Genomic DNA, 27,704 nt, shown 5'->3' with positions numbered 1-27,704 from the left:
CCAAAGGCCACGTGGAGCAGGAAGAAAACACAGAAATATTGTACCAAAAGAGAAGCTGAGGTTTCTAGGTCTTGTTGAGGGCATCTCCCGGTGGCCCCCACCAAGTGCATTTTGTCATCCCTCTCCTCCAAAGGAGGACAAAGACCTCGTCCAGCAAACTGGGTCGCTGCAGGGAGCAGCCCAGCAGTGCTGCCTGACTGATCCCAAAAACCAGCCTGGAAACTGGGGCTGAGAAGCACAATTGGAGCAGAATTGGGCCAGGGGCCAGCAGGCAGCAAGGAAGCAGCAGTGGAACAGGCAAGCAGGGTTGTGGTGACAAGAGCCACCACTGCAAGGTGCCACAGTCACCGTGTGGGGTGTCTGTCTGTCCCCCACGCTGGAGGTTTTGTTCTTCTTGGCTAAAGGAGGCAACAGGGATAAAAATTACCCAGTGGTGCCCAGCAGCACAAGCTGCAACAAAAGATCTTGTTCATTAGAAAACAGCAACCTCAACAGCACTGAAATCGTCCTGCCGATACCACTGGCAATTGTCAGCCCGGTCATCATCCTCACAGCTTCTTCTGCCAATAATGACTTTGCTTTTCTGACAGCACTGGGGTGTGTGTGTTATTTAGGTCAGCTGGGGGCTGTGGCAGCTTCTCCCCCTGCCTTACATCTGAGCTGTAAGGTTTCCTCATCTGGATGCCGTGGGCAGGAGGTGCTGTTGGCTCCCTGGGGCGTTTCCTGAGCAGGTTTCAGATATTTCTGGCACTGTGGCTCACAGGGGGCACCAGCTCTGTCAGGCCATGCTCGATTCCCATCATCAACCTTGGTCACTTCTGCACACAGGGCCCTGTGGTTCTGGGATCAATGCCATTTACAGCGCACTCATTCAGGTGCCAGCTCACAAAATTAAACAGGATTGAGGGTAAGGTGAGAGGCACTACCTGGCAATGACAAACAACCCCTTTTCTGTGTAAAATCCCATCCCAGGGCGGATTTATTTTCCTGGAAGCATCAGCTCCAAGTGAGAAATCCACACAGGAGTCAATATCCAGAGTGTGGCATCAATGCTGGACTTGATGCCAGGCTGCAGATGCCAGGGGCACTGGCTGGCACAGCCTCTGTGGGGCTCACACCGAGACACCCCAACACCTGCAGCCCTCCCAGTCAAGGTGTGCATGCAGGTGTTGCCTTTAAGCTCAGGCAAACATCCTGAGACCCTCCAGGAGGGAGGCTCAGAAGCTCCCTGTGCACCTGCCAAGGGTGGGGAGGGTGCCAGGGTGTGCCAAAGGCAGTGCAGGGAGGTTTGGAGGCAGTGCCAGTGGCTAATTGTGAATAAACTGATGCAGGGAAAGATACCAACAACGTGGTGAGGGAGGAGAGAGAGACAGTGGATGTGAGTTTGGAGGACAGTGAAGGTTGTCACGTCCCATGTCACACAGATAACAGCCACAAACTGCACACAGTTCAAAAGTTCAGGAGTTGTTTTCACAGATTAAAACCTCGGTGATGGAAGTTCCTTGCTTCTTCCAGAAAGAAACTGTAGTAATGAAAATAATCATTGCAGCAAAGCAATTAAGGATGCTTGTCTTGTGCACTTGACTAAGCAGGTCCCCTCTGGTCACAGGTCAGTCTGGATTGCAAGCCAAGGCTGATAATGAAGCTGAGAGCTGGGAAGCATCTAATTGCTTAATTGAGCACAAAGACATGCCTTTCTTACAAGCAAAGCATCCTTTTGGGGCTGAGCTGGCACGAGAGCCTCAGGGTGCTGGGCTGAGGGAGGACCCCAGCACAGACCCCACGTGGGGTGGGTGGTGATGCAGAAACACATCCTGGCTCCCAGGTGCTGTCAGCTAAAATGCCAGCCCACCCCCAAATTCTGTCTGCTCTGCCCTCCTCTCCTCCGCCTCCAGCATGGAGCCTTTCAAAAATTCAGCTGCAAAAAGGAAGGAGGCTTTTAAAACCAAAGGAAACATCCCCTGGGCTCCTCATCGCTCCCTGGCAGCCCCACCCACGTAACAAGTCCCCAGAGCAGGAAAAGAGGAGTTTTAGAGGCTGGATTACAGCACTGGAGGTGGAGGGGCCCCTGAGGCTGCCTTTCTGCTCGCTATCAGCAGCCCTCATGCTCTGCACAAGCCACCCTGGCCACCGTGCCAGGCACAGCCCGTGCCAAGGGAGGGTCTCCAAGGGGCTGAGGAGCAGAAAACCTGCTCAGAGAACAAAATAAAGGGAAAAGCAAAACAGCAAGAGCGGGTTAGACATGTCTCTCCCAGCAGCACTGGTCACTGAGATGACAGTGACTGTGTCACACAAAGCCCCTCTGGTCAGTGGAACCTTGGCTGGTAACACCCTGCAAGGGTAAGGGGCAGGATGAATCCTTGCCAAGCAGCAAAAGCTCCCCAGGCTGGAGCAATGAGCCTTGGGCAGCCCTGGAGGGCTCCCTGAGCTGGGAATGGAGGCAGTGAGGCTCCCAGGTGTGTTTTGGGGTAACTCCAGCAGCTGCTGCTCTGATGATCACCCTGGCACCACCCAATCCCTCCCACAGCTAAGGGCTTGCCCTGCCAGAAGAGCCTGAAAAGCCTGCAAGCCATCACTCAGGCCAACTTCAGCACCAAGGAAAGGGGAGGGAATCACCCAACCACGTGGGAACATCTGAGCAAAATAAACTTTCCATTGCAATAATTGCAAAGGCTTTGGCCCATCAGGATGGGCTGCCTCACATGTGTGCTGCTGGGGCTGAGCTGCCCCATCCTCCAAAGCCTCTCCTCCAAACCCAAGGTGCAGAGGGGGCTTTTCCAGCCCCTGGATTGACTTTGCTGTTTGCTTCAGGGCCCAAATGCTGGGCTGAGCCAAACCCAGTGAGTCCCACAGCCCCCACAGACTCACAGACAGAGCAGAGCCAGCCCTGGTGGGACTCTGCAGGGGCAAAGTGTGGCACAGTGCCAGGACACACGAGGCCACTTTGGCTCTCCCAGCAGCTCCCACTCAGTGCCTTGCTGTGACCCTCGAGCCTCATTGACCCAGGAGCCAGCAGGACCACTGGAAATGAAGATTGTCCCTCCACCAGCTGTGTTTTTAATTAAAGGCAAGGACAAGGCTTTGCATTGCTTCCCAGACAACAAGTGACTATGTAATTTGTGCAAGAGACTGTTGAGACATTCTCCAGCAAAATGCAAGCCTGCTGTGTCACTAAGACATCAGCAGCACACACACATGCCCTCTGCATTCGATTATAGCCTTGCTCACTGCAAGCTTTCTTTCAGTTTCTGCCATCAGCAGTGGCTGGGACAAACACAGAAGGGCAAGGGCAGGTCCTGGTGTCACTTCCAGGAAAGCAGAGCTCTTAAATACATGTGCAAATTCCAACCTGAGAACTCTGCGCCTGGGAAATTACCCAGAGTACTAAACAACCCATTAGCTGTGACCCTGGTATAATTGAACCTGGGAATTTAGTGAGTCTGTCTCTCCTAACAGCAGTGGAGATAAAGCCAAACAGATCACAGATAAATTGCTGGCATTGAGGAAATCTTCTGCAGTAAAACCTCTCTGCTGCACTGGGAACGTTAAAGGACATATTCCCATGGAGAATGGTGTATCAGTCATACAATACTATTAGCTAGCACAGGTAGTGTTTAGAGATAGCAGATAAGAGTTTCAAGAGACTGATTGTTAAGTGCACAGGTAATCCTGCTCTCTTCTGCACAGGAAACTGCGGCTCCTTAAAAGCAGCTTTCATTTTGTTTATGATTTTTACAAGAAAATTTAAAAATTGTGCTGTTACATATGATCCACCCTGTGTAAACAGCCCTGCCACCTGTGCTGCTCACAGGAGAGAGGAAGCATCCCCCGGGAGCAGAGCAAGGTAACCTGTGACACTTAACAACCGGTGAAACCGATGGCTTTGCCATGCTGCTGCACCCCTCATCTTTATTACAAACCCTGGAATAAATCTGCTGCTGCCTGAACTTACCCAACCACGGAAAAGCAATACGCTGGGGTTGGATCTAACACTGCTGAGCAAATGTCCCCTTTCCCCCTCACTCCAGAGGGGCATTTCTGTCCACGGATGTAGAGCAGCAGGGTGAGCTCCTTACCAGTGGCTGCGCACACAGTTGAGCAGCAGGATCACAGCCCCCAGGCAGTAACAGGCAGCGCGGGGAGAGCCGAAGGTTTGGCTGAGTGCTCGTGTTTTGTGCTCCCATCTGGCTACCTGCAGAGACAAGGGAAAACAAAGTGGGTGGTTGGGGTGCCTGGAACACGCTGCCCCAGGAGCACAAATCCCACAGCCTTGGCCTCGCGCGCTCAGAACGCTTTGTCTGAGTGGCTTTGTGCAAGAAACAAGTGGAGGCCACCGATGGGACGTGGCTGAACCAAGTCTGGGGATGGGAGCTCTTTCTCCCACCTGGGCTAGACCCTGTTTGCATTGCATAAACCCTTGCACACAAGGTCAGCCAGCAACACCAAAAAAAAAGAGGCTCAAACGGGCTCAAGAGGCTCAAAAAAAAAGAGAAAAAAACAAACCAGAAAATACCCTACACATCAGTTTTAGGGACTACAAGGACATGTCTCCAACAAGGCTGAGTGACTTGCAAAAGCTGTCCCCTGACCATCAGAAACGAGGCCCCTGCTGTGGATCCTAATATAGTTCTCCTGAAAGGAAAACAGATCCCTGAGTAGGGGATGCACCACAGGGATGCTCAGCTCTTATTTTCCGGGCTGTGGCATCTCCCACAACCAGTCTCAGGGACCATGCCTGCAGGAACAATCCCTCCCTCTGCACATCCAGAAAAGTTTGCAAGCTCTCCCTCAAGCTTCCCCAAGACAAGATCTGCCAGCTTTGCCCAGAGATCTCCTTCCACTTTAACCAGCTTAGCCTTCATTAGCACTCAGCAATTGTGGCCATTTAGGTTTAGTCTGCCCTCCTCACGCACCCCAGCCCGCAGTGACAGCCCAGGACTCTCACATCCACACACAGCATCCCTGGGGAGCTGTTAGCATCCTCCACAGCACACTTTTCCCTGGTTCCCATGTTCAGCTCCCTGCTCTGCAGATGCTGATGGGCCCCTTCCCAAACCGCCCCCAGAGATGAGGAGGTGCCCTCTCACCCTGGGGGCTGCTGCATGCAGGTGGTTGGAGCTGCTCCCAAAATCTGCAGAACCAGACCCATCCCAGTCACCAAATCCAGGCCCAGAAGTCCCAGCTGATAAAACCCCTTAGAGCTACTTTATCCTCTACCTTTCCTGCATCCCTGGGAAAGCTGCTGCTATATTTATCGCCCTCTCAGGCTCCACTCTCAGGCACCAAGCTGGAGGTTTGGATCAGACATCAGACCCGAAATTCCAGCCAGGGAAAGAGAGAGCACACCTGGGCAATGAAGCAGGAAGTGGGAGTCAGCAGAACATCTCGGCACCAATTTGCTTCTCAGACATGGCTGGCACTTGATTAGCTCCAAATGCACTTCACTCCCTCGCACGGAGCCTGGGCAGCTTTCGGGGGCACCTGCAACCCAGCTCTCCATCTACTCTGAATGTATTTGGTAATTTATTGGCTCAATTTGAGCAGAAAAAGGCAGCTTTGCAGGTCTCGCTTTCTTCCCAGGCTGTTGCAGAAGCACAAAGTGCTGCTGGTGGAGGGGGACTGCTGCCTTCAGGAGGGGGGGAACGATGAAAACCTCTGATAAGCAGGGGCACTGATTTCACATGCTGAGAGCTGATTCAATTAGTTATGCAATGATTGCTCTGAAATTACAAATCCACTCATGACAGAGAGAGCTGCTTCACTGCCTTTTTCTGGCTGGTATAAATAGTTTGTATTCTAAATTGAATTTAAAACACCGTGCGTCACGCTGCTGCTAAAATCGGAGCTGCTGTTTGAGTGCTGAGAGAGTGGAAAAAGAAATATAAGGTGCATTACCACCTTTGGAAAGCAAAAAGAAGTGACCATACAGGTGACTTGAGTCACAGATGGAAAAACGCAGCCACGTGCCAGTTATCTGTACCAGCTTCCTAATTCCCTGGAAATTATTCTGGCAGCGTTTGCACGGATGGCAGCTCCTGGCTTGCTCAGGGAGCTTGGAAGAGCTCCTCAGCAGCAGCAGAGCTGAAGGAGAAGGAGAAGGCAGAGCCACTGGGATCAGAGGGAAGAGCTGGTGTGCTCCTGGGAGCCAGGGAGGCGGTCAGTGTAATTACCCTCACCTTTAGAAAGGCACATCTGGGCAGCAATCCCGGCACGAGGGGCCGTGCTGCCGAGCCCTCCAGGCAGCAGCTGCCACGGCTGCGATGGGATCCCTCCCAGCACAGCCCCGTGTGTGCTGCATCACACAGCTGGGACCGAGATGCCAACTCTTATTTAGCTGTCACAGCCTTCAGATGGGACCCCAGGCTCCTTTTCAAGGCCACACAGGAGCCATCCCAAGCAAAGCTGGGAGCCAGAGCGGGGCTGGAAGCGGCGGCACCCACCGGGCCCTGCGGCGATATTTCAGTAGCAATTAATTAGTTCCGGTTCTGGTTCTATTCCTTGAACAGCTAATTAGTTCTGGCTGGGTTCTAATTTTCTAATTTTAGTCATTTTGAGCTAATATTAGCACTCGATCGACCCACAGCTACACAGCAGCCTTAATGGCTTTATAAAATCGTGAGCTGATGTGTTGTTATTTGCTGCGTGATGGGTGCAAAATGCTTCCAGCATCTTCCATGGCTGTGTGTGGGACAGAGCAGGGCTGAGACCAGCAGTTTCCCAGGAGGCTGCAGCCATTCCTGGTGTGCTATTTGCCCTCCCAGCTAAGGTGGGCACTGTGCTGACCATGGGCAAGCCCCATGTCAGGGCTGTGTGTCCTGGAAAAGCAGAGAGAGGAGCATTTTTATTTTTCTTCCAACTCCAAGTTTGGAAATGGAGTTAATACAAAATTTCCTGACTTACCCAAGGGTCAAAGCAATAGAAAAAATTCCCCTTCCTAAGCTCCCAGAACTCTGCTTTCACTTTAGGATACTTGGTGAGGGCTGCAAGTAATTTTTTTAATGTTTCCCCCAATGCTCGTTATTGAAATAAATCAAGGAGCGGATGTGGCTGCAAAGCCAGGGATGCTCTTGGGTCCCATGTTCTGCCTTTGGCAGGCCATTCTGGGGGCAGGCTCAGCTGGCTGATGTTCCCAGGGAATTGCTTCCTCCTAGACGTAAATTTGGGGCTGATTTCCACGTAACCGATCCAAGACATTTCCCCAACCACTCGGGCAAGTGCGTAAACAAAAATGAAAGCACAGGCACACATCCCCAGTGCCTGCCCTGATGGAAAATGGGAATGCTCTGCATTTTCTTCTCCCTTTTTTTTTTGGGTAGGCAAACCACGAGCCACCTCGTGAAAGGCCACAAATAACCATTCAAAAAGCAATTTCATCTCAGGAGCTGCCTCGGCAGCGATCAACGGGAAATGCTCTTTCCAGCTCCGTGTGCATGGCAGACCACGGCCTCTCATTAATATTTAGTATTTGTTTGAAGGAAATTGATTCTTTTTGTCTGCCATCCAGGGAAGCTGCCTCCTGAACATGCTACATTTTAATTGCTCAGCGCCAGCTCTGAATTAGAGCCTTTGTGCTGTTTCATGTGACTCCATTGCTATATCTGGCTCGCCCCAGAGGTGGGCAAGGAAACCAGATAGCCCAAAGGCTCAGGACAAAGGGACACCTTGCATCTCAATGCAAATCAGTCATTTTATGTCCTCACATTGCCCCATCACCATGGTACCCAAAGAAAAACGTGCAGGGACTGATGAATTTAGCCTTGTGGCACTCCTGGCAGGCTGGGATGGATTAGCAGCTCCTTTCAAACCAAGGGAAACTGAGGCACAGGAGGATTGAGGTGAAAGTCTGCTTCCCAGCTCTCCAGGGAGCAGGATTGAGGGGCTGGGTCTACATCCTGCAAAATCCCATCATCTACCCAGGGAGATGCTCTGCACATTTCCTGGGGATGCCCTTGCCCTGGACAAACTGTTGGCATGGAAATATTCAGAGTCCAAGTCTGGGACGGAGAAAAGATGACAGTGAACAGGATGTCCTCCCTTTACATACCCATCTCACAGTATTTGACAGCATGAAGGATTTTCCCCCATCCCATGGGGTCTAGGAACCTTGCTAGGGGGTTCTTAAGTCAGAAATTCCATGAAAAGTCCAGAGGAAGAACAATGAGCTCTCCAGGGCACATCTGAGCCCCAGTCCCAAGAGGATGCAAGTTCATAGAGCAAATCCTGGATATATGGGTGATCCAGCCCCAGCTCAATAAAAACCTTCAGGCAAAACTGACCTGAACAAACTGATTTTCATAGAACCACTGAGTGGTTTGGGTTGGAAGGGACCTTAAACTCATCTCATTCCACCCCCTGCCATGGGCAGGAACACCTTCCACTATCCCAGGCTGCTCCAACCTGGCCTTGGACACTCCCAGGGATGGGGCAGCCACAGCTTCTCTGGGCACCCTGTGCCAGGGCCTCATCATCCTTATAGCAAGGAATCTCTTCCAACAGAATAAATTTCTCCTTCAGCCTGACCTCTCCTAGGCCAGCCATGGGGTAAGTTCTCCCCTGGGGTGCTAGGGCAGGAGAATCCCTCACTCTGGGCTCCATGTGAGCATCTCCCACTGGGAAAGACATGCCCCAGCTGGCTCCTGACCTGCTGAAAGAGCAGGAAACCTGATATTACCCTTACTGCACCCACAGAGACCAGAGGCATCGACTTGCTCCTGTTACGAAAAATCCATTTTTCCCTCTCTGATTCCCTGTAATCCCTCATTAAAGCATAAGGACATTCTCTGCTCTCTGTCACTGCTTGGATGCTGGAAAACAACCCTGCTCACAGATATTACATTTATTTAAAGAAAGGGAGAAAAAAGATAGACCTGAGCACCCAGGGCCTGGTTGTGGTGCAGGCAGGGAAGCAGAGCTGGAAATGCAAGCACTGGGGCTGGCTGACCTTTGCCAAATGCCAGAGCAGCCAGCCCTTCTGGCTGTCCCAAGGGGCTGGGGAGGAAATGAGTATGGCCTGACCTTATCCCTCCTGATTTGGGGCTCGAGCCCCACTGCAGCCAGCAGCACCCAGAGCACACAGAGCAGTGCCCAAGGGGAGCACCAACAGCACCAGGGGGACACTGTGGCCACCCCGACAGCCTGCATCACTTTGGCTGAGTGAGTCCCTCCTAGGTGAGAGAAACTCAGTGTTTCCAGGAGGCTGCAAAGCTTAGGAGAGACAGGAGGGGAACCTGCAGGGCTGCTCCTGGGGAGGATCGTGCATGGGCACCCCATGGGATGTGTGGGGGCTGCTCCTGCAGCTCACCAGGACAGCAGTGAGCCCCTGGCACAGCAATGACACCACCTGAGGCTGGCATGTGCCCATGTGCAGCCACATCAGCACCAGGCTCAGGCTTTCCAAAGGCATGTGCAGAAAATGCCCCGGGGACCTGCGTGCCACTGGCAGCAGGAACATGATTAGCAGGAGCTCTGGGCAGCAAGGCAGGAGGAAAAGAACAGAACAAACCACGGTTTTAATTTGTACAAGCTGGTAATTATAGTTGCTATCTGTCTGAAATCTCTATTGAGTTTATTTAAATATGTTCTCCGTGAAGGCCATTCAGACAGGAATTATCAAGGTGTTGCAGCAGAGGAGATAATGCCATGCAGTTTTCAACAGATCAAGGGCTGATTAGGAGGAATTAATTAGCTGCTTAAACAGTCCTTGACTCGCTGCAGCAATTAGCTGTCACCTCCCTGCAGTCACGTTCCCAGCACAGCGGTGCCTCCGATGCACAGCACAAAACTCCTTCCCTGAGGGCTGGTGGGAGCACCAGGCCGGCCAGGTGGGCACATGGCCCTGGGAAGGGGTGCTCAGCCCACAGGAGCCCCAAAGACACCCCGCGGCAAGGCTGGCACACAGGCAGGGTGAGCTGGGCTGTGGGGACCCCTGTGTGCCCACCCCAGTGCCCATCGCTGGTCAGTGATTCCCAACACGGGCACCATTGGGTGCATTCCCTCCTCCAGCCTTCAGCAGGCCAGTCCCTGAGGCATTCCCCACCCAGCACCTCTTCTGGGCTGGGAAGCACCCAGCAGATCATCCAGCAGCCTTTATCCCCCCTGATGTCCCTCTGGTGGGGTGGGAGCATCACCCCTCACCTCTGCAAGCACTAAACCATGGAAAGCTGGCCCTGCAGAGCTGGAGGATGAGCCACCCCCACTGCACACTGCCCAGGAGGAGAAGCTGGCACTTGGGGTGACCAGGAGACCACCATGAGGCTCCGAGCCCCTCCTGCCAGCACAGAGCCTTGCAGGAGCTGCCAAACTCCTCCAGCATCCCAGTGGGCTCCACTTTGCTCCCTGCCTGCACTAGGAAAAACTGTGGCAGCTTTGGATCACCTGATGCAGATGCTGAGTTACTTCTCTGAAGGTTTCTCGGCTCACAGGCTCTCCATTACAGAGAGCCATCAGATGGTAATGCAGCCTGAAAGCTTTTTATCAAATGATTAAAGCCTTGTGAAGTTCCCCCACCAAGTACTGGAGCAGCAGCTTCCAGTTCATGCAATTAAAACACTGAACTGATATGAGAAGAGACAAGCAGCATCTTAATGGTTTCATGTGAGCTGTGAGGCAAACCAGGCTGAGGACTGTGTCCGTGGAGCTTATAATGGTAATACCCCAAGAAAAGATGTACCCAGAGATGGTTTGATGGCAAGGAACAGGTGCTGGGGACAACAGGTGACAGTCTGAGCCCATGCAGGTGGAGGCAGAGCACGGCAGAGCCTGGAGGCTCCAAGCACACCCTGGTTTGAGGGCTGGCAAGTGTCCCAGGAGATGGGGACAGGCTGGCTCATCCAAATCTCCCCAGCAAGCTGCACCAGTTGAGTTTTTCCCCTTTGCCACTCCCTCACTGGTGTGATGGCAGTAAGAGCTGTCAGGGAGCACAGCTGAGCAGCACAGCTCAGCCCCTCCACGCCTGCCAAGGGCTCTCAGTTTGGAAAGGAAAGCGTCCATTTGACGCAAGGAGGATTTTTCCATTGCCTTTCACTGGCTCTGGATGGGGGGTTTGTTGTTTGTTCCAGCCAAAAGAAACAGGAGAGGGATTTTGGAGAGACAGGGCGATGTGTGGCCTGGCTGTGCAAGGACACTGAGGTGAGGAACAGCCAGCTGGAACACTGGGGCTGCACACCCAGGTGACAAAGAGCTGCACAGAGGGAAAAACCACATGTCTGCAGGCTCTCACAGCGGAACATGGGGTTTGGAACACACAAAGGGCTGCAAAAAAAAAAGGAGAACATCCAAGTGCTGAAGGAGAGAACTACCTAGAAGCAGAGAGCAGGGTGGGCTGCCCTCCAAAACCAAAAAGCTGAAGTGAGATGAGACAGCATGACAAACCCTCACTGTCTACAGTCCCCATCATCCAAACCAGCAAGTTAAGAGGATGAAACATAAGCTGGAGTGCCTCTTGTAGTGACTCTGTCCTCATGAATGCCGCCAGTGAGGTCAACAGGGTCCAGTCTGAGCACTTTGACACAGGGAGAAGAATAAAGCAACTCCACTTGTAGAGAAGCGGAAGGACACTGAAGTAACCCAGCCTGCCTCCACCACTTTGAGCCTAAAAAACAACCCTCCCTGCACCCATGCCTAGTGAAAGTAATTGGACTGAAACAGCACAGGTCACCTCAGCTAACAGCCTTGAGCTGGGGAAACAAAACAAGTCTGCAGGTAAACAGATAAGGGTTTCATAAAGACTAGGTACACTTTACCTCAGAGTTATCCCTCCAGATTACCTCCACACGAGCCTTTACCTTGAATCCACTCATGATAAAGAGTGAGATAAAAAATTTCATTTCTCTAATAGTGTTTATGTGATTTGTCCAAGTAGGATCTCATTAGCTGGCTGCAATGAAAACAAGCCCTTGCTTAGTGTATGCCAAGGCAGCCTGGGTCCATTGATGTTCCATGAGCCACATCCTCTCCTCTTCAATAAAAACAAAAATGACACAGAATATGGGCTGTATTTGCTAGCAATTTCCAACACAAAATCCGAACAGTTTCTCCTCAAAGCAAAGAGCTCATGATTTATGTCCAAAGAGCTGGAAGCTGAAGGCAGGTGATTTCAATAACCCAGAACGAGCTGTGTTAATTAATTCTGAGAGTGGGCATGGGGAGCCCTTATGATCAGCTCTCCGAGAGCAGAGGGGAAGGGCAATGTGCTCCCACCACAGGCAATCAGCCTCAGCCCAGCCCCATTTTCCCAGCCAGCAAATCCCATGGAAAAACTATTTGTGAAATAATGATTTCTCCAGAGCACAGCACGGGATGGGGAAGGAGCTTTCCAGTCCCAGCCTGGGCTGTGGAAGGGATGGCCCAACAGTGGGAGGGACACGGGCTGCATGGGGGAATGGGGAGCAGCTGGGACACACCCAGCTCTTCTAAACCAGGAATGCAACCAAGCAAAATAATCTCCTGAGATTAGGGAAAGGCAGAAACTGCCTCTAAACGAATATGTGGGGCTCTGCTGGAGCTCAGAGGGAAAGCAAGTGCTGCCAGATGAGCATCTCGTGAGCAGGACGGTGAAGCATTTTTCCAGATTTCTTTTCATCTTCCATGCCCAGATGACTTGGCCCACACTCAGCTTCCCACTGCACACAGTCCCCATCCAGAAAACCACAAGCCTTGTATTTTCACACGTTCCTCTGAAGCTCAGAGTGTTTTCCTTGGGGCAAACAGATTGGAAACAGGCAGCCCATAGCAGGCACTTTCATAAACAAACCAGAAGCAAAGGTGTGTGCCAGCCTCCTGAGTGACTGAGAACATTCTGCCCACATCACATCCTGTATTTGCATGGGATTTTTTCCTGTTGCTTGTACTCATGCAGCCCTAAATAAAGCAAAGCAGAGGAAGAGCCTGAAGTGTTCTACACAGCTGCTTTCATTGAACCAGGCCCTCTACCCAACAGACCCATTTTCAAACAAAGCGATCCAACAATAGCACTGACGATGTTTGGACTGGCACAGATTTAGGAAGACAAGCTCTGTGCTGCACCACACTGTCAGCAAGGACTCAGTACAAATGCCACGTTACAAGATAAACATCTCTCCTTTTTTTTTTCTTTTTCTTTTTTTTTTTTTAAGACCTTTTACTTTCTCCCCTCAGTTTGGCTGCATTATTTCCAAACGAGGCCCTGGATCCCAAAGGATCAGAGTGCTGAGGTCAAGTCCCCCTGAATTCACTTCAGAGCCTTGGGTTTGGTTTAAAATGTGGAGATAAAGCTTTATCTGCATCATGAAGGATATATTCTGCTCCTCAAAGAGCAGAATGCTTCCCAATGCTGCCGCAAACCTGCAGCTCCAATTGCTATCACCGTTGCAAATAAGGTCAGCCTGATTAAAAAGCAGTTATTCTAGGTGGAGTGAAAATGCTCAATCTTCAGCCAGAGTGTGCTATGTAGGAAATATCCTGTTCCTGAACTGAAACAAGCCTTCATAGGCTCCAGGTAAAAGGAGATTGAGGTCACCTAAAAACTGACATTACTTGCAGCCTCTGATTCATTGCAGAGACTGTGTAAAGCTATACTGGAGGTGTCAGCTAAATCAGGTGTTTCTTTCCCTCCTGTATGACCTGTATTCAATTGCAGATACAGGTTCAGGTACCATTGTGAGCAGCCAGTGTCCCCAGCCAGCCCAACCTGCAGATGTCACACTGCCTGCAATTGAAAACTAGGGCTGGATGCTGCAATATTTCAATTCAGACAATTACTCAAGGAGCTGTGGCCCATGGGAGTGAAAATACTCTGGCTCTGTTGTCTTAAAGATTAAATCTGAAGCTCCAATTCACCCAATGCATGAGTAAGAGGGAGCTGGCAGGAGAGAGGGGGATGGAGAAAGGCTGTGGGTGACAGCAAGCAGCAGCCTCCAGAGACACAAACCCAGCAGCACAAAAACACCCAGCCCCACAGAGAGGAAGATAAAGCAGCTGAGCCATCCCAGCACTGCCTGGATCCTGTGTTTGATGTGAAGGTTTCAGGACTGGGCATCATCTTTGCAGTTTGCTCTCCTTAATGGGTTTGCTTGGATTCCAGCTCAGCCCAGCTCATTAGCCACACTGCTGAATCCCACACTAATTCTGCATCCCTTCGACTGCTACAGATAAATAACAAAATTGCCTCCACGCAGGGGTTGTTTTCTTCCTTTCTCCCCCTCATGCAGGTCTGGGAGCATCTTATGTATCTGTTAATGAAGTCCATAATATCCAGAGTTTCCCAGCAAGTAAAAATTACAATCATTAGCCAGAGAGTGATGAGACAAAAACACCATTTCTGCCAGGCTGGCAGTAACAGTACAGCAAGTACACGTCCCAGAGAGCTGAGCCCTGCTCTCCTGTAATGTGGTACCCAATGTTCTTCATTAGCACCTCTCCCTAATAGAGCAAGGCAGCGTCCTGCAGCAGGTCACAATTACACACAACAATTAATCCAGGGAGAAACAATGACAGGCAGCGCAGAGGAACACTTTGCAGAGGGGTGGTAAAAAGATGAAGTGGAAGAGGAATAGGAGCATTTTAAAACCCTGCCTGAAACCAAAAACAAGTGGAGGCACAAGTGACAGCATGGAAGAGGAGCCATGTCTGGTTTCCTTGAACACGACTTTGTAATTTTTGTTTTAAATAGAAGAGAAACTCAGCAATTACTCTTTTGGTCACAATACTCCAGTGACCAGGACAAACAGGCTCAGACCAGGACTTCTTGTGCTATTTGCAAACAACACACAAAGCCAACTCAGCTTCTCCCAGAGCTGCAGCCTCTCTCTCTTGCTGCCCTTTTGTGAAATTAGGGTTTAATTCTCTGGAATAAGCCTGCTAATAAGGAGTCCCAACACAGCCATCCTCTGGACAGCGTGTACCCGCTCATCGTTCCCCCAGGAGCTGTGATGGGAGGGGGACAGGGAAGGGGGGAGAAGAAAATAAATCCCCCTCAGAGAGCACAAAATGCAAGAGAAATCCAATACTCCTTCACAGAGGAGTGAGAGGTGGTTGGAATAGAGGTACTGGCTGCACTGGCCATGCTCAGCAAAGCACTGATTTCGTCTGGAAGGGCCTCCTGTCCTCTCCCAGCTGGACAGATCATGTTCCAGGCTCTGTGTTAAGCTCCCCTGGGAACATTTCCCACTGAGGACACGCATGTTTGTGATGCTGCTGTCGTGGCAGCAACAATAGAGAGGGACAATGTGATCTTTATGTAACTCTGGCTCCGTTCCCCTCTGCCCAGGGATGAGATGTTCAACACACGGGCACAACAGGTAACCACAGCCTGAAGGGTTAAACACAGCCACTGGACCCCTCTGGTGTCACACTGGGGTTCCTCTGGGTGTGGATGGGTGTAACCATGTGCCCCATGGTGTTTGTTCATCTGTTCAATGCAAGAAAAGGAACCCAAAGCCAAGTGAACACTCAGTTATCCTCAGATCCAGTGATCTGCATGCCAGGGGAGCTCCTTCCCCTTCCTGCAGCCTCAGAGACCAGTGCTGGGATACACACACCAGCCCTGCAGCCAGTGCTCAAAGATTCTCACAGCCTTTAGCTCCACAAATTTCTACTAGATCTGGACAGAGCAGGAGGAGAGAGGCTGAGAAAGTCCTTCCAGATATGGATCTGCACTCAAATCTGCACCAAAGCTTAATGGATACAGGAAGAAAAGTAATGCTCCTCATTGGGCAATGCACCCGCTTCGGCTGCCGAGTACATCAGTCTCTGGAAAATGATTGTACAACAAAATCTCGGAATGAAACTAATTCAGCGCTGCTCTCCAGCCTTGGGAATGAAATGAGTAAGTCTGCAGTCATTACAACAATGTCCTGGTAAAAATAAACAGGAAAGGGCACTAAGTAGGAATGCTTCATAGTTAAAAATACAGTATCTCGTCTGAGGTCATTCTGGCTTTTTATAGGAACAGGCATGTGTGCCTCAAAGTGATCAGATTGGGTATTACTTCCTGTTACAGATGGACATCTCAGTCACAGACAGATGGACAAGGTTCATTTCCCCAGTCCAAAACCCTACCTGGGATGATGCAGACTGAGCATCTGCTACTGGGCTGGCAGCTCTGAGGGAAAAGAGGCAGGAATTGGAACACCTGACTACACGGGGGGATTTGGGGTCTGTCTTCCCTTCACTCAACAAGACTGACAAGGAGGATGCCCAACTTTTTCTATCTGAAAGGTGCAGAGAAGAGGTTTGAGCCAGGGTGGTCACGCTGAGCAGCAGGCAGGCACAGAGATGATGCTGGACAAAGGGCAGGAGGCAAGAAAAGCAGGCAGAAGAAGTACTGTAAAGGATCATAAAAGCTGCATGTACACTTTTCTCCACAGAAAATGTCTTTCTGCTTTTATGGCAAGGAGCTGCAACAATTACAGCTTCTTTTATAAGCGAAGCAGAAACCAGATAATGAGCAAACCTCCCACGGTACAAAGGAGGTGACGAAGGCGTTCTGGGAGCCCTGATGGTCAGGCTTCCCTGCAACAGCCAAAAGCACAGAAAATTGCTAAAACCCATCTCCATTTCACCCTCTTCAGGGCTGTGAGCTGTTCATAGCCTTTTTCTTCCCCAAAGTACAAAAAGGATCACACCAAAAATGGGCCTATACAGACAGCAAGTGAAAACCCTTCAGCCAGACAAAGCAGAGCTTGCACATGCAGACCTGCAGAATGAGCCCATGGCTGCACCATCCCTGGTCTGGGAGTGTAAAAAGAGGGAACAAAAAAAGGTTTCACAAAGAAAAAGCCAAGTAAGACATTGTCCAACCCAGGTGAGTCTGTACTTCACCACAAATGTTCAGGATTTCAGTGACACATGGGAAAATCAAGAGTTCCCACCAGTCATCTGCTCCTTGACCTCAATACCCACTGAACGAGCAGAGCAGTTCGATGAAGCCATGTGTATGTGCAGGTGTCTTCTGGAAACCAAATTTTTAACTTCCTAAGAAAGTTGCACCTCATTCCTGCATGGGAGCAAGCACAGAAGTCCAGATGGTTTGGTAGGGAACAGGAAAATTCAGGCATCAGCTCCACAGCCCTTCCCCTGGATTGGGGTCACCCTCCAAAATCAAAATTCCCTGTTCTGTAAGGTCAGTTGTCCTCCATCAATGAAATACATCAGAATCAGCTCCCAAAAATCAACTTTTTTCCCCTGGGTTTGGGTACAGGGGTTTAAAGCTGTGTCAGGATCCCTTAGGAAGGGGAATGTAAGGGGGCTGATGCAGGCAGGCAGCCTGGGAGGCTGCACATACTTGTTTGCTTTAATTAAGATGAGGTTCCTAATATTCACAAGGAACCAATGTCCAACAAGCACTGCTTTGACCAGGCTGCTGAAATACCTGCTGCCACACTCAGGAGAGCAGGGATGTGGGATGCTCCTGCCAAGAGCCATTTCCAGCTGCACATGTCACTGAGGACATTAGAGAGGTGGAAAACACAGGGAGGGTTTTGCTTTAGTGATTTACTAATCTATTTCCCACCCATTTGCTGCTGCCATGTGAGCAACTGGAGATGTGCTCTCTCTGAGTTCATCCAGGAGGAAGAAAAATAGAGAAAAATGAGGTGACATTTTCTTTGGGGTGCCACCAGCCTGTCACAAGCCAGAGTCAGCACCCTCACGATGGAACCCCAAGGATTCCCTCCCCACATGAGTCTCCAGACATGCAGAAGACGCAACTGCATCCTGCTGGAAGCACAGCAGCAGGGCTTACAGAAATAACCTCCCAAGAGCACCCAGCACACTGAGTGTCTGCATTTCTCCATCAAAACAGCCTATTTTGGGAGATCACATCCTTCTGGGAACTGGGCAGGCTCCTGCTAAACGATCTGTGCCATGGCACAGCTGGAATACAGCCAGCTGATGTCTGTGACTGTGGCAGGCCCCTGCCCAGCCCCTGCACCACTGACATTCCAGGGCTGGCAGTGGGTTTGTCCCCTCCAGCAGCTCCCAGTCCCCAAGCTATGCACAAACACTGCCACAGCCCAAGGCCACACAGGAGGAGCTGCCTCTTCCACACCTGCTGCTCTGGGTAGATAAAACCACCTTCTCTTTTGCTTCCAGCTGCACCTTTTCCCTTGTCCCATGAGACACAGGTGGCCGCAGACTTGCACGTGAGAAGGCTTAGAAGCAGGCTGGCAGGAGAGGGATGGAGAGGGATGGAGAAGAAAGGGCCTCTTCCAGCTTCCAGGGTCTAAAGATAATCCTCTGATCCCATATGGAAACACGACTCTTGGCTTAAATTTTTTTTTTTCATCTTTTGTGTGTGTGCTGACTTACTCCAGCAAGGCTGCCAGAAGCCTGCAGTTTATTTTTAAAATACTAAACAAGAGAAGTCCAATATATACAACAAAGACCTTAAGTTTTCATAGAAGCACTCTGCAGATGCTAAAAAAAGGAGGTGGCTTATCGGGTCAGCTGTGAGGTGAGAGGCAGATTCTGACCTTGGTTTTGAGAAATGCTGAGCTGGCACGTCACACACCAGCTGGATCCCAAATTCACTCCAGGAACAGGCACAGAAATGGCTCAGCTTCCCAAGCACAGCCTGCCTTGGCAGGTACCCGTGCTCAGTGGGTGGGCAGCTGCTGGAATGACTGTCACCACCTCACCCAGAGCCCTGAGACCGTGCCCAGCTCGACACACAGACAAAGCACCCCAGCTCCCAGCTGGGCTCCACCATACCCCCACCACAGGCAGCTCAGCCTGCAGGGACATCATAAAAACACACTGCACAGCCTCTTCTAGAGGATTTAGATGGAAACACCAGCACCTCCAGCTGTGAGGCTGTGGGAAGCAGTGCTGGGACGGAGGATGTGCCTCTCCCTCAAGGTGACAGCGCTCCTAATTGTGCCAGTCCAGCCGGCACGCTGGAGGGTGCGACCCAGTTCTGGGGCTTGTTATGAGGCTCACAGCGGTGCCAACACGCTGGAAAAGCTAAATTTAGGAGATAAACAGGCCTGGTGTTACACACCCAGGCAGGACTGGCTCTGTTACGAGAGCTGGAGAATCGATGCCGCCCGCTTCCGCGCGTTACAGCGGCGCTGCCGGAGCGAAAGCGTTACCGAGTCACTTGGAATAAAATTGCCACTAAATGCTATTTGGGAGATGGGAAAAAAAAAAAAAAAAAAGGCAAATCCTCACTCTTTCTCAGCTATTGTAGGAAATGAAAATGGCTATTGCTGCCTGGTAGAGAGTCCAATTATGAATAATGTGCGTTCTCTCCCTGCACAAAGGGTGAAAGGCATCAGAGCTGGTGGTGACATTTTAAGACCGGAGATGTAAGAGCGGATCTGAGCCTCGTTGCAAGCCCAGCTTTACCCCAATAAAGAAACACTTTCTGCAGTCAATTGCCTTGCAGCGTAGCTTGAAGCCCTGCTATTGATCTAGCATCTGTTATAAGCAGATAATCATCGCCGCTGTGCCATGGCTGCTATGATGGGGTCTAAAAGCACTTTCCAGAAGCTGGTTGAGGGCTGTTTTCTGCTCTCCCCTGCAGCTGCAGGAAGGCAAAGGTTTGTGGGGGAGCCCACAAAAGTCTCGCAGGTTGACAGAATTTGAAGGCCAGGAAAAAAAATATTGAATTCCTTCCATTCATTCATCTCCCAGTGCTGTAAACTTCAGGTGACTGAGGTGCACTCCCTGCAAGGCTCTGCTGCCATCCCAGTCCTCACACAGTTATTTTACACCCTGCAATTTCCTTTCCCCAGCGAGGTGCTGACACACCACCATCAAGCCACAGCTCAATCCTTTCCTTCTCTAAGACAGGCAGCGAGAGCTGCAGAAATCTCTCAGCATCAGGCTTTTTTCTCCTGTCCCCAAAAGGTTTCTTTGGCTCACTGAGGTTTGAATCCTGGCATCTCCTGAGCTTCCATCTACTTCCCAGCAGCGTGGGGATGTTTTGGGGCAGGCACCTTCCTCCAAGTTTAGCAAGAAGTGGTCAGAGTAGGTGAAATCAGAAAATCAGACAGCCACTGTCTGCAATCTTCCCCCTCCCTTCCAGTGCAAGCACTTCTTACCCACTAGGCAGATTCCTCCAGTCTCCAAAGGAGAAAAGGATGGGAAATTAAAAATAAATGAACCAAGAGATACACATCCATCAGGAGTCAGGTGTTGTCAGCCCAGGTCCCTGTGCAACTACTTCTTTAATCAAAACCTCATGCAGCTTAAACGCTTGACAGAAGTCTAGAACAGACATTGTGCTACCCTGAACAGGAAAAGCTGCAACCTTGAAGAATAAAATCACTGTCTGATGGGGTCTATTTTCCTTAAAATCACGCTAAATTACGCCAAGCCCGTTCCTAGCAGTGACATTTGAGGTTTCACCCTGCAGATTCCTGTGAGACACACGGGTGTCTCTCGGGGGTGACCAGAGGTGATGGGAGGAGTGAGGGCGCCAGCTGAAGATGAGCCATTTCTAAATCGGTCCCTGACGCCAGACCTAAATTTTTAAGAGGCTCAAATCAAGAAAAGATTGCTGATGGATGCACTCCCCACTTCAAACTCACTTGCGTGGTGATGGACGTCAGACTGCCGGCCTCATGGCTATGCCTGGCTGCTACTGGGAGGGACAGAAACCTTCCAGCTTTCCAGAAACTCCTCGTGTGCCAAGGCTCAGCCAGCTCCTTAGAGCCCGCTGCATGCAGGTTATCTGCCTCTCTTGGCTTGAAAGTGTTTGTCCCTGAGGAGTTTTTATTTACTGCCTTCCTTAGTTACCAAGGGATGAGGAGTTTCTCCCATCGTTCTGCGGCTTTCCAAACACAGATGGGATTTATTGAAGTTCCTGCTGCTCTGGCCTCATTAACGTTTTATGGCACAGCTCCAGAGATGTGCCTGCTCCTTGCTGGGTGCCCCTCTACAGCCCCACGGTGGCTCAGGTCTCTTGGCTGCACTGAACATCCCATCCTTGGGGAGTTTTAAGTGATTTCATTCCCAAAACAGCTCTGCTGCTTCCTTTTGAGACCTCACCTGCACCCTGTCTCCTGTGGGAACACAGCTCCCAGCAGCTCCTCTCATAACAGACACAGTGGGTGGGAAAGCAGAGACAGCAGAGAGGAAAAAATATGAGAAAAACGAGAATAATGCAGTAACACATTCAGGCTGTGCCATGGACAATATAACCTGTCCAGGGACAGGCAGGATTTTCACTGGCATGAAGGGAGTGGAAGCAGAGGAGGGGGTGCAAGCCCAGGGTTTGGTGAGGAAATGCAGCACGTGGCCATGGGGAGACATTGCTGGAACCCTCTGCACATGCCTGCAGGCAGGAAGGAGGGAATTGTGAGTCCTGAGGCCTTCTGGAAAAGCTTTTCTCCCCTGCAGAGAACAGGAGGGAGCATCAGCACAGCCCAGCTGGAGTCTGCAAATTGCCCCATTTAGGCTCTGGTCCTCAAAACTGCTCTTACCTAAAGTACATCCACCGACCTGACAAGCACCACATTTTTCTCTGGTGGCCACACTACTCCACAGCCTCCAGAGCTTGTGCTTCATCCCCAGACTCTACAGGTTTTGTCCCAGAGAAACCTGCTCACCAGGTCACCTTGCTGTGATCAAGGCCTTGGGATGTGCCTCTCCATGACCCAAGCACTGCATGGAGCCAGGGTTTCCCCACCACACATTTATTCAGAGGCACTGCACAGCAAGGACAACCCAGCACCAAACTCTGGAAGAGGCAGACCTGGCTGGAGTTCAGCAGAAACAGGGAATTAAGACACTGAACTAAATCAATGCATCCCCACCCAATTTCTATCCAAATCAGGAATTTCACGCACAGGAGAGATTTTGACCAGCATCCCACATTAGTTATTGAGCAGAGAGAGCACAGAGTGCTTGGCACTGTGCAGGATTCCAGTCTTTGCACTGAAGCTCTTGGAAACCCAGAGTAATTCAGATGCAGAAGCAAACTCAGCTGCTGGGAAGGAACTCAAACAGCCAAGGACAGAGAGAGCCTGTGCAGGGATGGAGGTAAAGAAAGAAGAGCTGCTGGCTGGGTGCAGGGAGGGGACAATGAGCACATGGATAAAAGGATGGGGAGGAGGTAAAGGAAGGAGGTCAGGGAAAATCCATGGAGAGCCAGGGCCACTCTTGGTGATTTGTACCTGACAGTGGGGGCTTGTCTGGGGCTGCAGGACCCACAGACTCCCTGCAAGAGCCTTCCAGCATTGCCTGGTGGGAGCCACACACCGGGACTGCAAACACCAGGGAGATGCTGGGGGGCTTGGGCAGAGCAAGGATGGAGGCACACGGACTGCCAGACCCCCCCGGCCCATTGCAGAGGGACAAACACGGAATGCCACGCTCGGAGCTCTCCCCAGCACTCAGCTCAGGCTGCTCACTCAAACCTCCTGCTCGTCTGGCTTGGAGTGCCACCTGCTGCCAACGGCGCCGTCCTCCAGTCCCTGCGAGGGGACAACAGCAGCGCAGAGCAACAAACTTCCTGCTCTTACATCGGCGTTCCCTGTCCTTTAACAGCAGCCAAACCCCTGATCCAAAAAGCAACGCTATTTCCCAAGCTGCAGGCGTCCCGCGAGTTGCAGGCATAGCAGCAGATGCTAATAAAGTGCTTTTTTCTTTGCCTTTCATGCAGTTTCTCGCTGGAGCCAGACTCTCCCCCCAGAGACCACATCCTGAATCTACTTGTTCATTGATTCTTTATGCTAAATGATGACTCTGCAGCCGAAATAATGTGGCATATTCCAGCTCGCATTTCAGCCACCGTGAGACTTTTTAATAATGAGTTGCATGAGAAATTAGGGAGGCTGCAACAAAGAGCTCCGACAGAGGTTTCCAAAGTGACTCACAGCCTGCAGAGCCTCCCTTTTCCAAAGCCCAGTGTGAGACAACCTCAAGAGCCCCCGCACTCAGAGACAGAGGAGTCCTTCCCCTCTGGAAAAACAAGGCCTTTTAAAGGAGAATTCTCCAGGGAGAGAATCCCTGCAGGGAGGTTTGGTGGGTGGGTTTGTGAGTCGTGGCTGAGATGACATCCCATCCCCAGCAGTGCTCACAGGGGTGCTGCAGGGTGGGAGTCACCTCATCCTGGGCTTCCTGCTTGGCATTATTGGCTCTGGAGTGCTCTAGAATGGGGCTAGCAATGACTCCTGCAGGTTTTGCAAGGAGGCAGCAAAGCACAGCAGTAACAGGCAGTGGAGGTTCATCCTGCCTTGGCTCCCAAAGCACTGTGGCACCCACAGCCACAGCAAACATCACCCCTGCACAGGTATCCTGCTCCTCGTAGGGCTGGCTTGCTGCCAACCCTGCAGCTCTCTGCCAGGCTTTGCAGCATGATGGAGGAGGGATTTTTTTTCAGGCCAACTTTTGGCTGACTGTTTTTGCTTCCTGCCATCCACAAGAGCAGCTGCCAACATATTTCAAGGGGAAGCAGCAGGCAGCATATCCAGTGCAGCCACCCTGATGGGGATTAATGCCATTCATGCTCAGCCCCAGTAGTGAGCAGAGCCTGGCTGCTGGGTGGGACATGTGGCTGAAGGATGGGTTTGATTGCTCTGCTCCAAATTCCTTCTGTTTCCTGAGCTGGCTCCCACCTTCACCTCCTCTGTGAAAGCCCTCACAGTCACCCCCAGCCCCAGGAGCTGCAGCACAGCCCCCCGTTCACCCACTCCTGAGATCTAATTGAGCAAAATTCCTCCACCCAGCCCAGCACACTTCTCAAAAGAGATTTTTCCCTCCCAAAGGAAGCTGGGAAAGGAAGGCTGAGAGTAAAGGAGCAGCTGGCACAAAGGCAGTCCTTACCACATTCCAGAAGAAAGGGTTGAAGGCTATGGAGAGGACAGCCACAATGAAGCCAGTGTCAGTGACATCCACGTAGCCAAAGAGCCGCACCATGGCTGCCACATCCACCTGTGGAGGAAGGGATGGTTACTGCACTTCACCTCAAACCAGCTGCCCCAAGGGTACATGAACCTTTTACCAGCCCTAAGCAATGTGTTGTTACAGCTTGCAAAGTGCTGCGTCAAGGTGCAAAGCCCAGGAGGAGGATGGGGAATTCTCCAAGCTGTCCCCCCAAACCTCACACTCACAGCATGCCCAAAAGGACACAGGATCAGAGGTGACACTGCTGCTCTGAGGACGAGCACCAGTCCTCAGCTGTCAGCTCGTGAGTGTTTTAGGGGAGGGAGCACCATTCCACAGCATCTCAGCATCCCTGGGGACACAGGGCTGTCCCAGGGGTGCTGGTCTGCATGGAATCCCCTAGCAATGAGCTGTGTCAGCTTCAAACTCGTCTCCCATAAAGCCAGAGTGATGCAAACCCCCTCCACAGCAAGGGGGAATGCATTTGCACTGTATGGAGCTGCAGAAATATTTCCTGTCTTAATGACAACAACAAAACCCCCTTAAAACTCACTGCTCTCCTTTTTAAAAAGAGATATTTTTCCCCAGACAGCTCCCTGACATTGTCAGTGTTTTTACGTGCAGTAAGCCATGCTGCTTCTCCCTCTACACTCCCTCTCCTCCCTGTGCTGGTATTTGGATGAAAAACAGCCAGTGTCTTTTTTTTTTTTTTCCTTTGGTCAAAACCTTTGAAAACAAAAAACAAAATAGCCCATCCCAAGCCCAGCCTTCACTTGAAATAAAACCAAGACAACAACATCGAGATGTGGAAGGATTTTGCCTCCCCAACACAGCTGTGTTTTCAAGACCTTTGGATGCCAGGGGACAGGCACAGCTCGAAAAGGTATCAGGGAGGGAAATTCCCACTGGTTCCTCACAGGCTCTTGGGAAGAACCAGAGCCACAGTGTCATCCATGGAAAGGGGCTGGGAAGACCTGCACCTCTCCTAGGCCAGAGGAAAGGCTGTGGGAACAGCTCCCATGCTGGCCCAGGGCAATCCAGCCTCTCCAAGCGCCTCCTGCCCAGCCATGAGTGCCCAGGGTGCAAAGTGCAGGAGCAAAGACTGCACAGACCTGGGGAAAGGGGGGATGGATCCTCACTGGGGCCCACAGCTGCCCTCAAACCACCACTGCCCAGGTCCTCCAGGCTCCTTCATCCGAGCCCTGGGGACACAGGTGCTGGCAGGGATCAATGGGAACAGCCCCCATGGCCTGACCCAGACCCATCTCCCCCTGTTCCCACCCTCCAGAGCCTCTCCTCCCCTCCCTTCACCCCCGAGCAGCCCTTGCCCACCAGACCTCATCCCTCCAAACTGCCGAGCCACAGCCCGAGCAGCTGCTGGCACCGGGGCCGAACTGTCTAATCCCGCTTCAATTGCGATCCCGTGGGACCAGGACAGCTTCTTTCCTCTCGTTTTGTACGCTGCTGAGCACAGTGCTAGCACGGGCTGAACAAAAGCTTCTTGACCTACTAACTCCGGGCAGGCACCATCGTTAACATCGCACTCACCTTCTTTTCTCCTGCTCAACAACCAAATTCGCGGCAGCCAGCGGGAGGCAGATTGGCCTGTGCCTGGCTGTGTGCTTCTCGGGATAAAAGGGGAGCCCTAATGGGATGAGCTGTCTCTGCGAGCTGCTGGGACAGCCACGTAACGGGCACAGAACATTCAACTTTGCCCCGTCCTCCACGCTGGGGGATCAATGACCGTGGCGAGCGGTGCCCGCTTGATCAAAGCCCCGAAGTCAGCAAGGGTGGGAACAGCACGGGCAGCTGGGCGAGAGCTGTGCAGGCACCCAGGTGAGAGCTGTGCAGGCACCCAGGTGAGAGCTGTACAGGCACCCAGATGAGAGCTGTGCAGGCACCCAGGTAACAGCTGCTCGGGCACCTGGTGGGACATGAATGGGCACACGGGGAGAGCTGTACAGGCACCCAGGTGAGAGCTGCACGGGCACCCGGGTGGGACAGGAACAGGCACACAGGGGAGACTTGGGGAGAGCAATACAGGCACCCAGATGAGAGCTGCATGGGCACTTGGTGAGAGCTGTATCGGCACCAGAGCGAGAGATGAATGGATTCCTGGATGGGAGCTGCACGGGCCCTTCAACAAGAGCTGCAGGGGCTCCCGGGTGAGCCGCTGGCAGCACCCCCGGGCATCCCCGCAGTGCCAGCGCAGCCCCTGCCTCCTGCTCAGCCCGTGCCGTGCCGGCTGCGGTGGCACCGGGCTGGGCAGGGCGGTGGGCGCACCTAGGGAACCGGGGACCGAGCATCCCGAGGCCTGCTGCACCTGCGGGGGCGATTCCCAGCGGATCCGCCGAGCCCCGCGGCGGCACCGGGAGGGCGGGGGATCCATGCCCGGGCTCCCCCCGCTGCCCCAGGCCGGGCCCTCCCCGGGGCCCTCCCTCCCGCGCCCGGCCCGCCGGTACCTGGCCGTAGTCCAGGCCGCCCAGCCCCTCGCAGCACTCCCGCGGGAAGCGCCGGGCCCCGCCCGCCGCCGCCTCCCGCCGCCCCGCGCCCGGCCCGCGCCGCCCCGCCATGGCCGGGTGCCCCCGCCGCTCCCCCGGCCCGGGCCCAGCGCCGGGCCCGCGGTGGCGCTGCCGGGAGCCGCGGTCCCGCCCCGCCGGGAGGAGCCGGGCCTGGAGCCGCGGCGGGCCCGGGGCCTGCGGGCCGGGGGCAGCACTGACCTCAGGCCGCGGCTGCGTGAGCGTGTGGGGCCGCGGCCGGACGGAGAGCGGCCCCGCGGCTGCACTGGGACCCGGCCCGCGGGAGCGGCGGGAGCGGGCGGGACGGACCCCCCGGGGCCGCAGCGGGAGCTGGGGAGCGGCTGGGAATGGGACGGCCCTGGTGGGAGAGGGAGCGAGAACCGAGTGGGCGCCGCTGCTGCGGGGGAGAGACGGGCACTGCCAGCCCCCATCTGTCCCCTGCCAGCCCCTGCCCGTCCCCTGCCCGTTCCCTGCCAGCCCCTGCCCGTTCTGTGCCAGCTCCCCTGCCTGCCCCTTGCCTGATCCCTCCCCGTTCCCTTTTGCCCAGAGAAACCGTGGCTGCCCCATGCCTGGAGGAGGTCCAGGCCAGGCTGGACTGGGCTTGGAGCAACCTGGCCTAGTGCAAGGTTTCCCAGCCCATGGCTGGGGGTGTAATGAGGTGATCTTTAAGGTCCCTTCCAGCCGAAACTGTTGTATGATTCCATGATTCTGTGGTCTCTGCCCTGTCCCAGTCCAGTGCTCACACCATGGCCAGGAGCTGGGAAACAACTGCAGTGGCTCCCTGGCACAGGAAATTAAATGCTGCTTGACCAATATTACTCATTCAAGGGCAAAATCTAAAGCTACCAAGTCTAAACGTATTTTAAGGACAATTCATTGCAGCCTTCTGCCTTCAGCAGTGCAGTATATTTTTTTTATTGCTGTTATTATTACTACTCATGTTATTTTTTTACTTCATTCCTCTCTAGGATGTTTCAGATTGGGGCACCTGATGGGCTGCAGTCCTGGACCTGTCTGGGTAGGATAGTATCATCCCTGTAGACCCCTGAAGGTCTGTGCTTTTGCAGATCCTGCTTTGCAAGGAAATAAATTTTCTTCAAAAAGGAATGCAGTATGAATGATCTGCAAGTGTCCCTCCCAGAGGCCTCATGGGAGCAGGAAAGGGACAGGAAATCCGAGTACTCATGTCCTGGCAGGCACTGGAAGTGTGCATGAGTGATGGCTCACTTGAAGCCCTCCCCAGGAGAATGGCATCTCTGGAGGATACGCTTCAGCACACCCCAGGGATCCCAGTCTGGCTCCAAGGGAAGCCAGCCTTCCTTAGTTCTGCTGCTCCAAACCCCTCGGGGCACCGGCACATCCCCACCTGCACCATCA

The 27,704-nt window shown here is 52.5% G+C and overlaps 1 protein-coding gene and 1 long non-coding RNA gene across 3 annotated transcripts in view; one reads left to right on the top strand and one right to left on the bottom strand.

The window, feature by feature from the left end:
* PEMT (phosphatidylethanolamine N-methyltransferase) overlaps nucleotides 1-26,339 on the bottom strand; it is a 41,642-nt gene extending 15,303 nt beyond the window's left edge. The window contains exons 1-3 of one of the 2 annotated variants that reach the window (XM_063171658.1): nucleotides 26,271-26,339; nucleotides 23,749-23,856; nucleotides 4,077-4,192 (exon numbers count right to left, since the gene is read on the bottom strand). In XM_063171658.1, coding sequence (XP_063027728.1) covers nucleotides 4,077-4,192; nucleotides 23,749-23,841 — 209 coding nt within the window. In that variant the 5' untranslated portion in view covers nucleotides 23,842-23,856; nucleotides 26,271-26,339. Of the gene's footprint in view, nucleotides 1-4,076; nucleotides 4,193-23,748; nucleotides 23,857-25,356; nucleotides 25,531-26,270 lie in introns of those variants that run through there. The other variant, XM_063171657.1, reaches the window with a different exon arrangement.
* LOC134426565 (uncharacterized) lies at nucleotides 25,588-27,434 on the top strand. Its single transcript, XR_010030001.1, has 2 exons — nucleotides 25,588-25,644; nucleotides 27,296-27,434. It is a non-coding gene; the product is annotated as an uncharacterized LOC134426565 (long non-coding RNA).
* The last annotated feature ends 270 nt before the right edge of the window (nucleotides 27,435-27,704 follow it).

Source organism: Melospiza melodia, chromosome 18 (assembly GCF_035770615.1).
Source record: "Melospiza melodia melodia isolate bMelMel2 chromosome 18, bMelMel2.pri, whole genome shotgun sequence".
In the NCBI taxonomy this organism is placed as follows: Eukaryota; Metazoa; Chordata; class Aves; order Passeriformes; family Passerellidae; genus Melospiza; species Melospiza melodia.
Note: the sequence above shows the minus strand (reverse complement) of the source record. Positions and strands in the feature narration are given on the sequence as shown.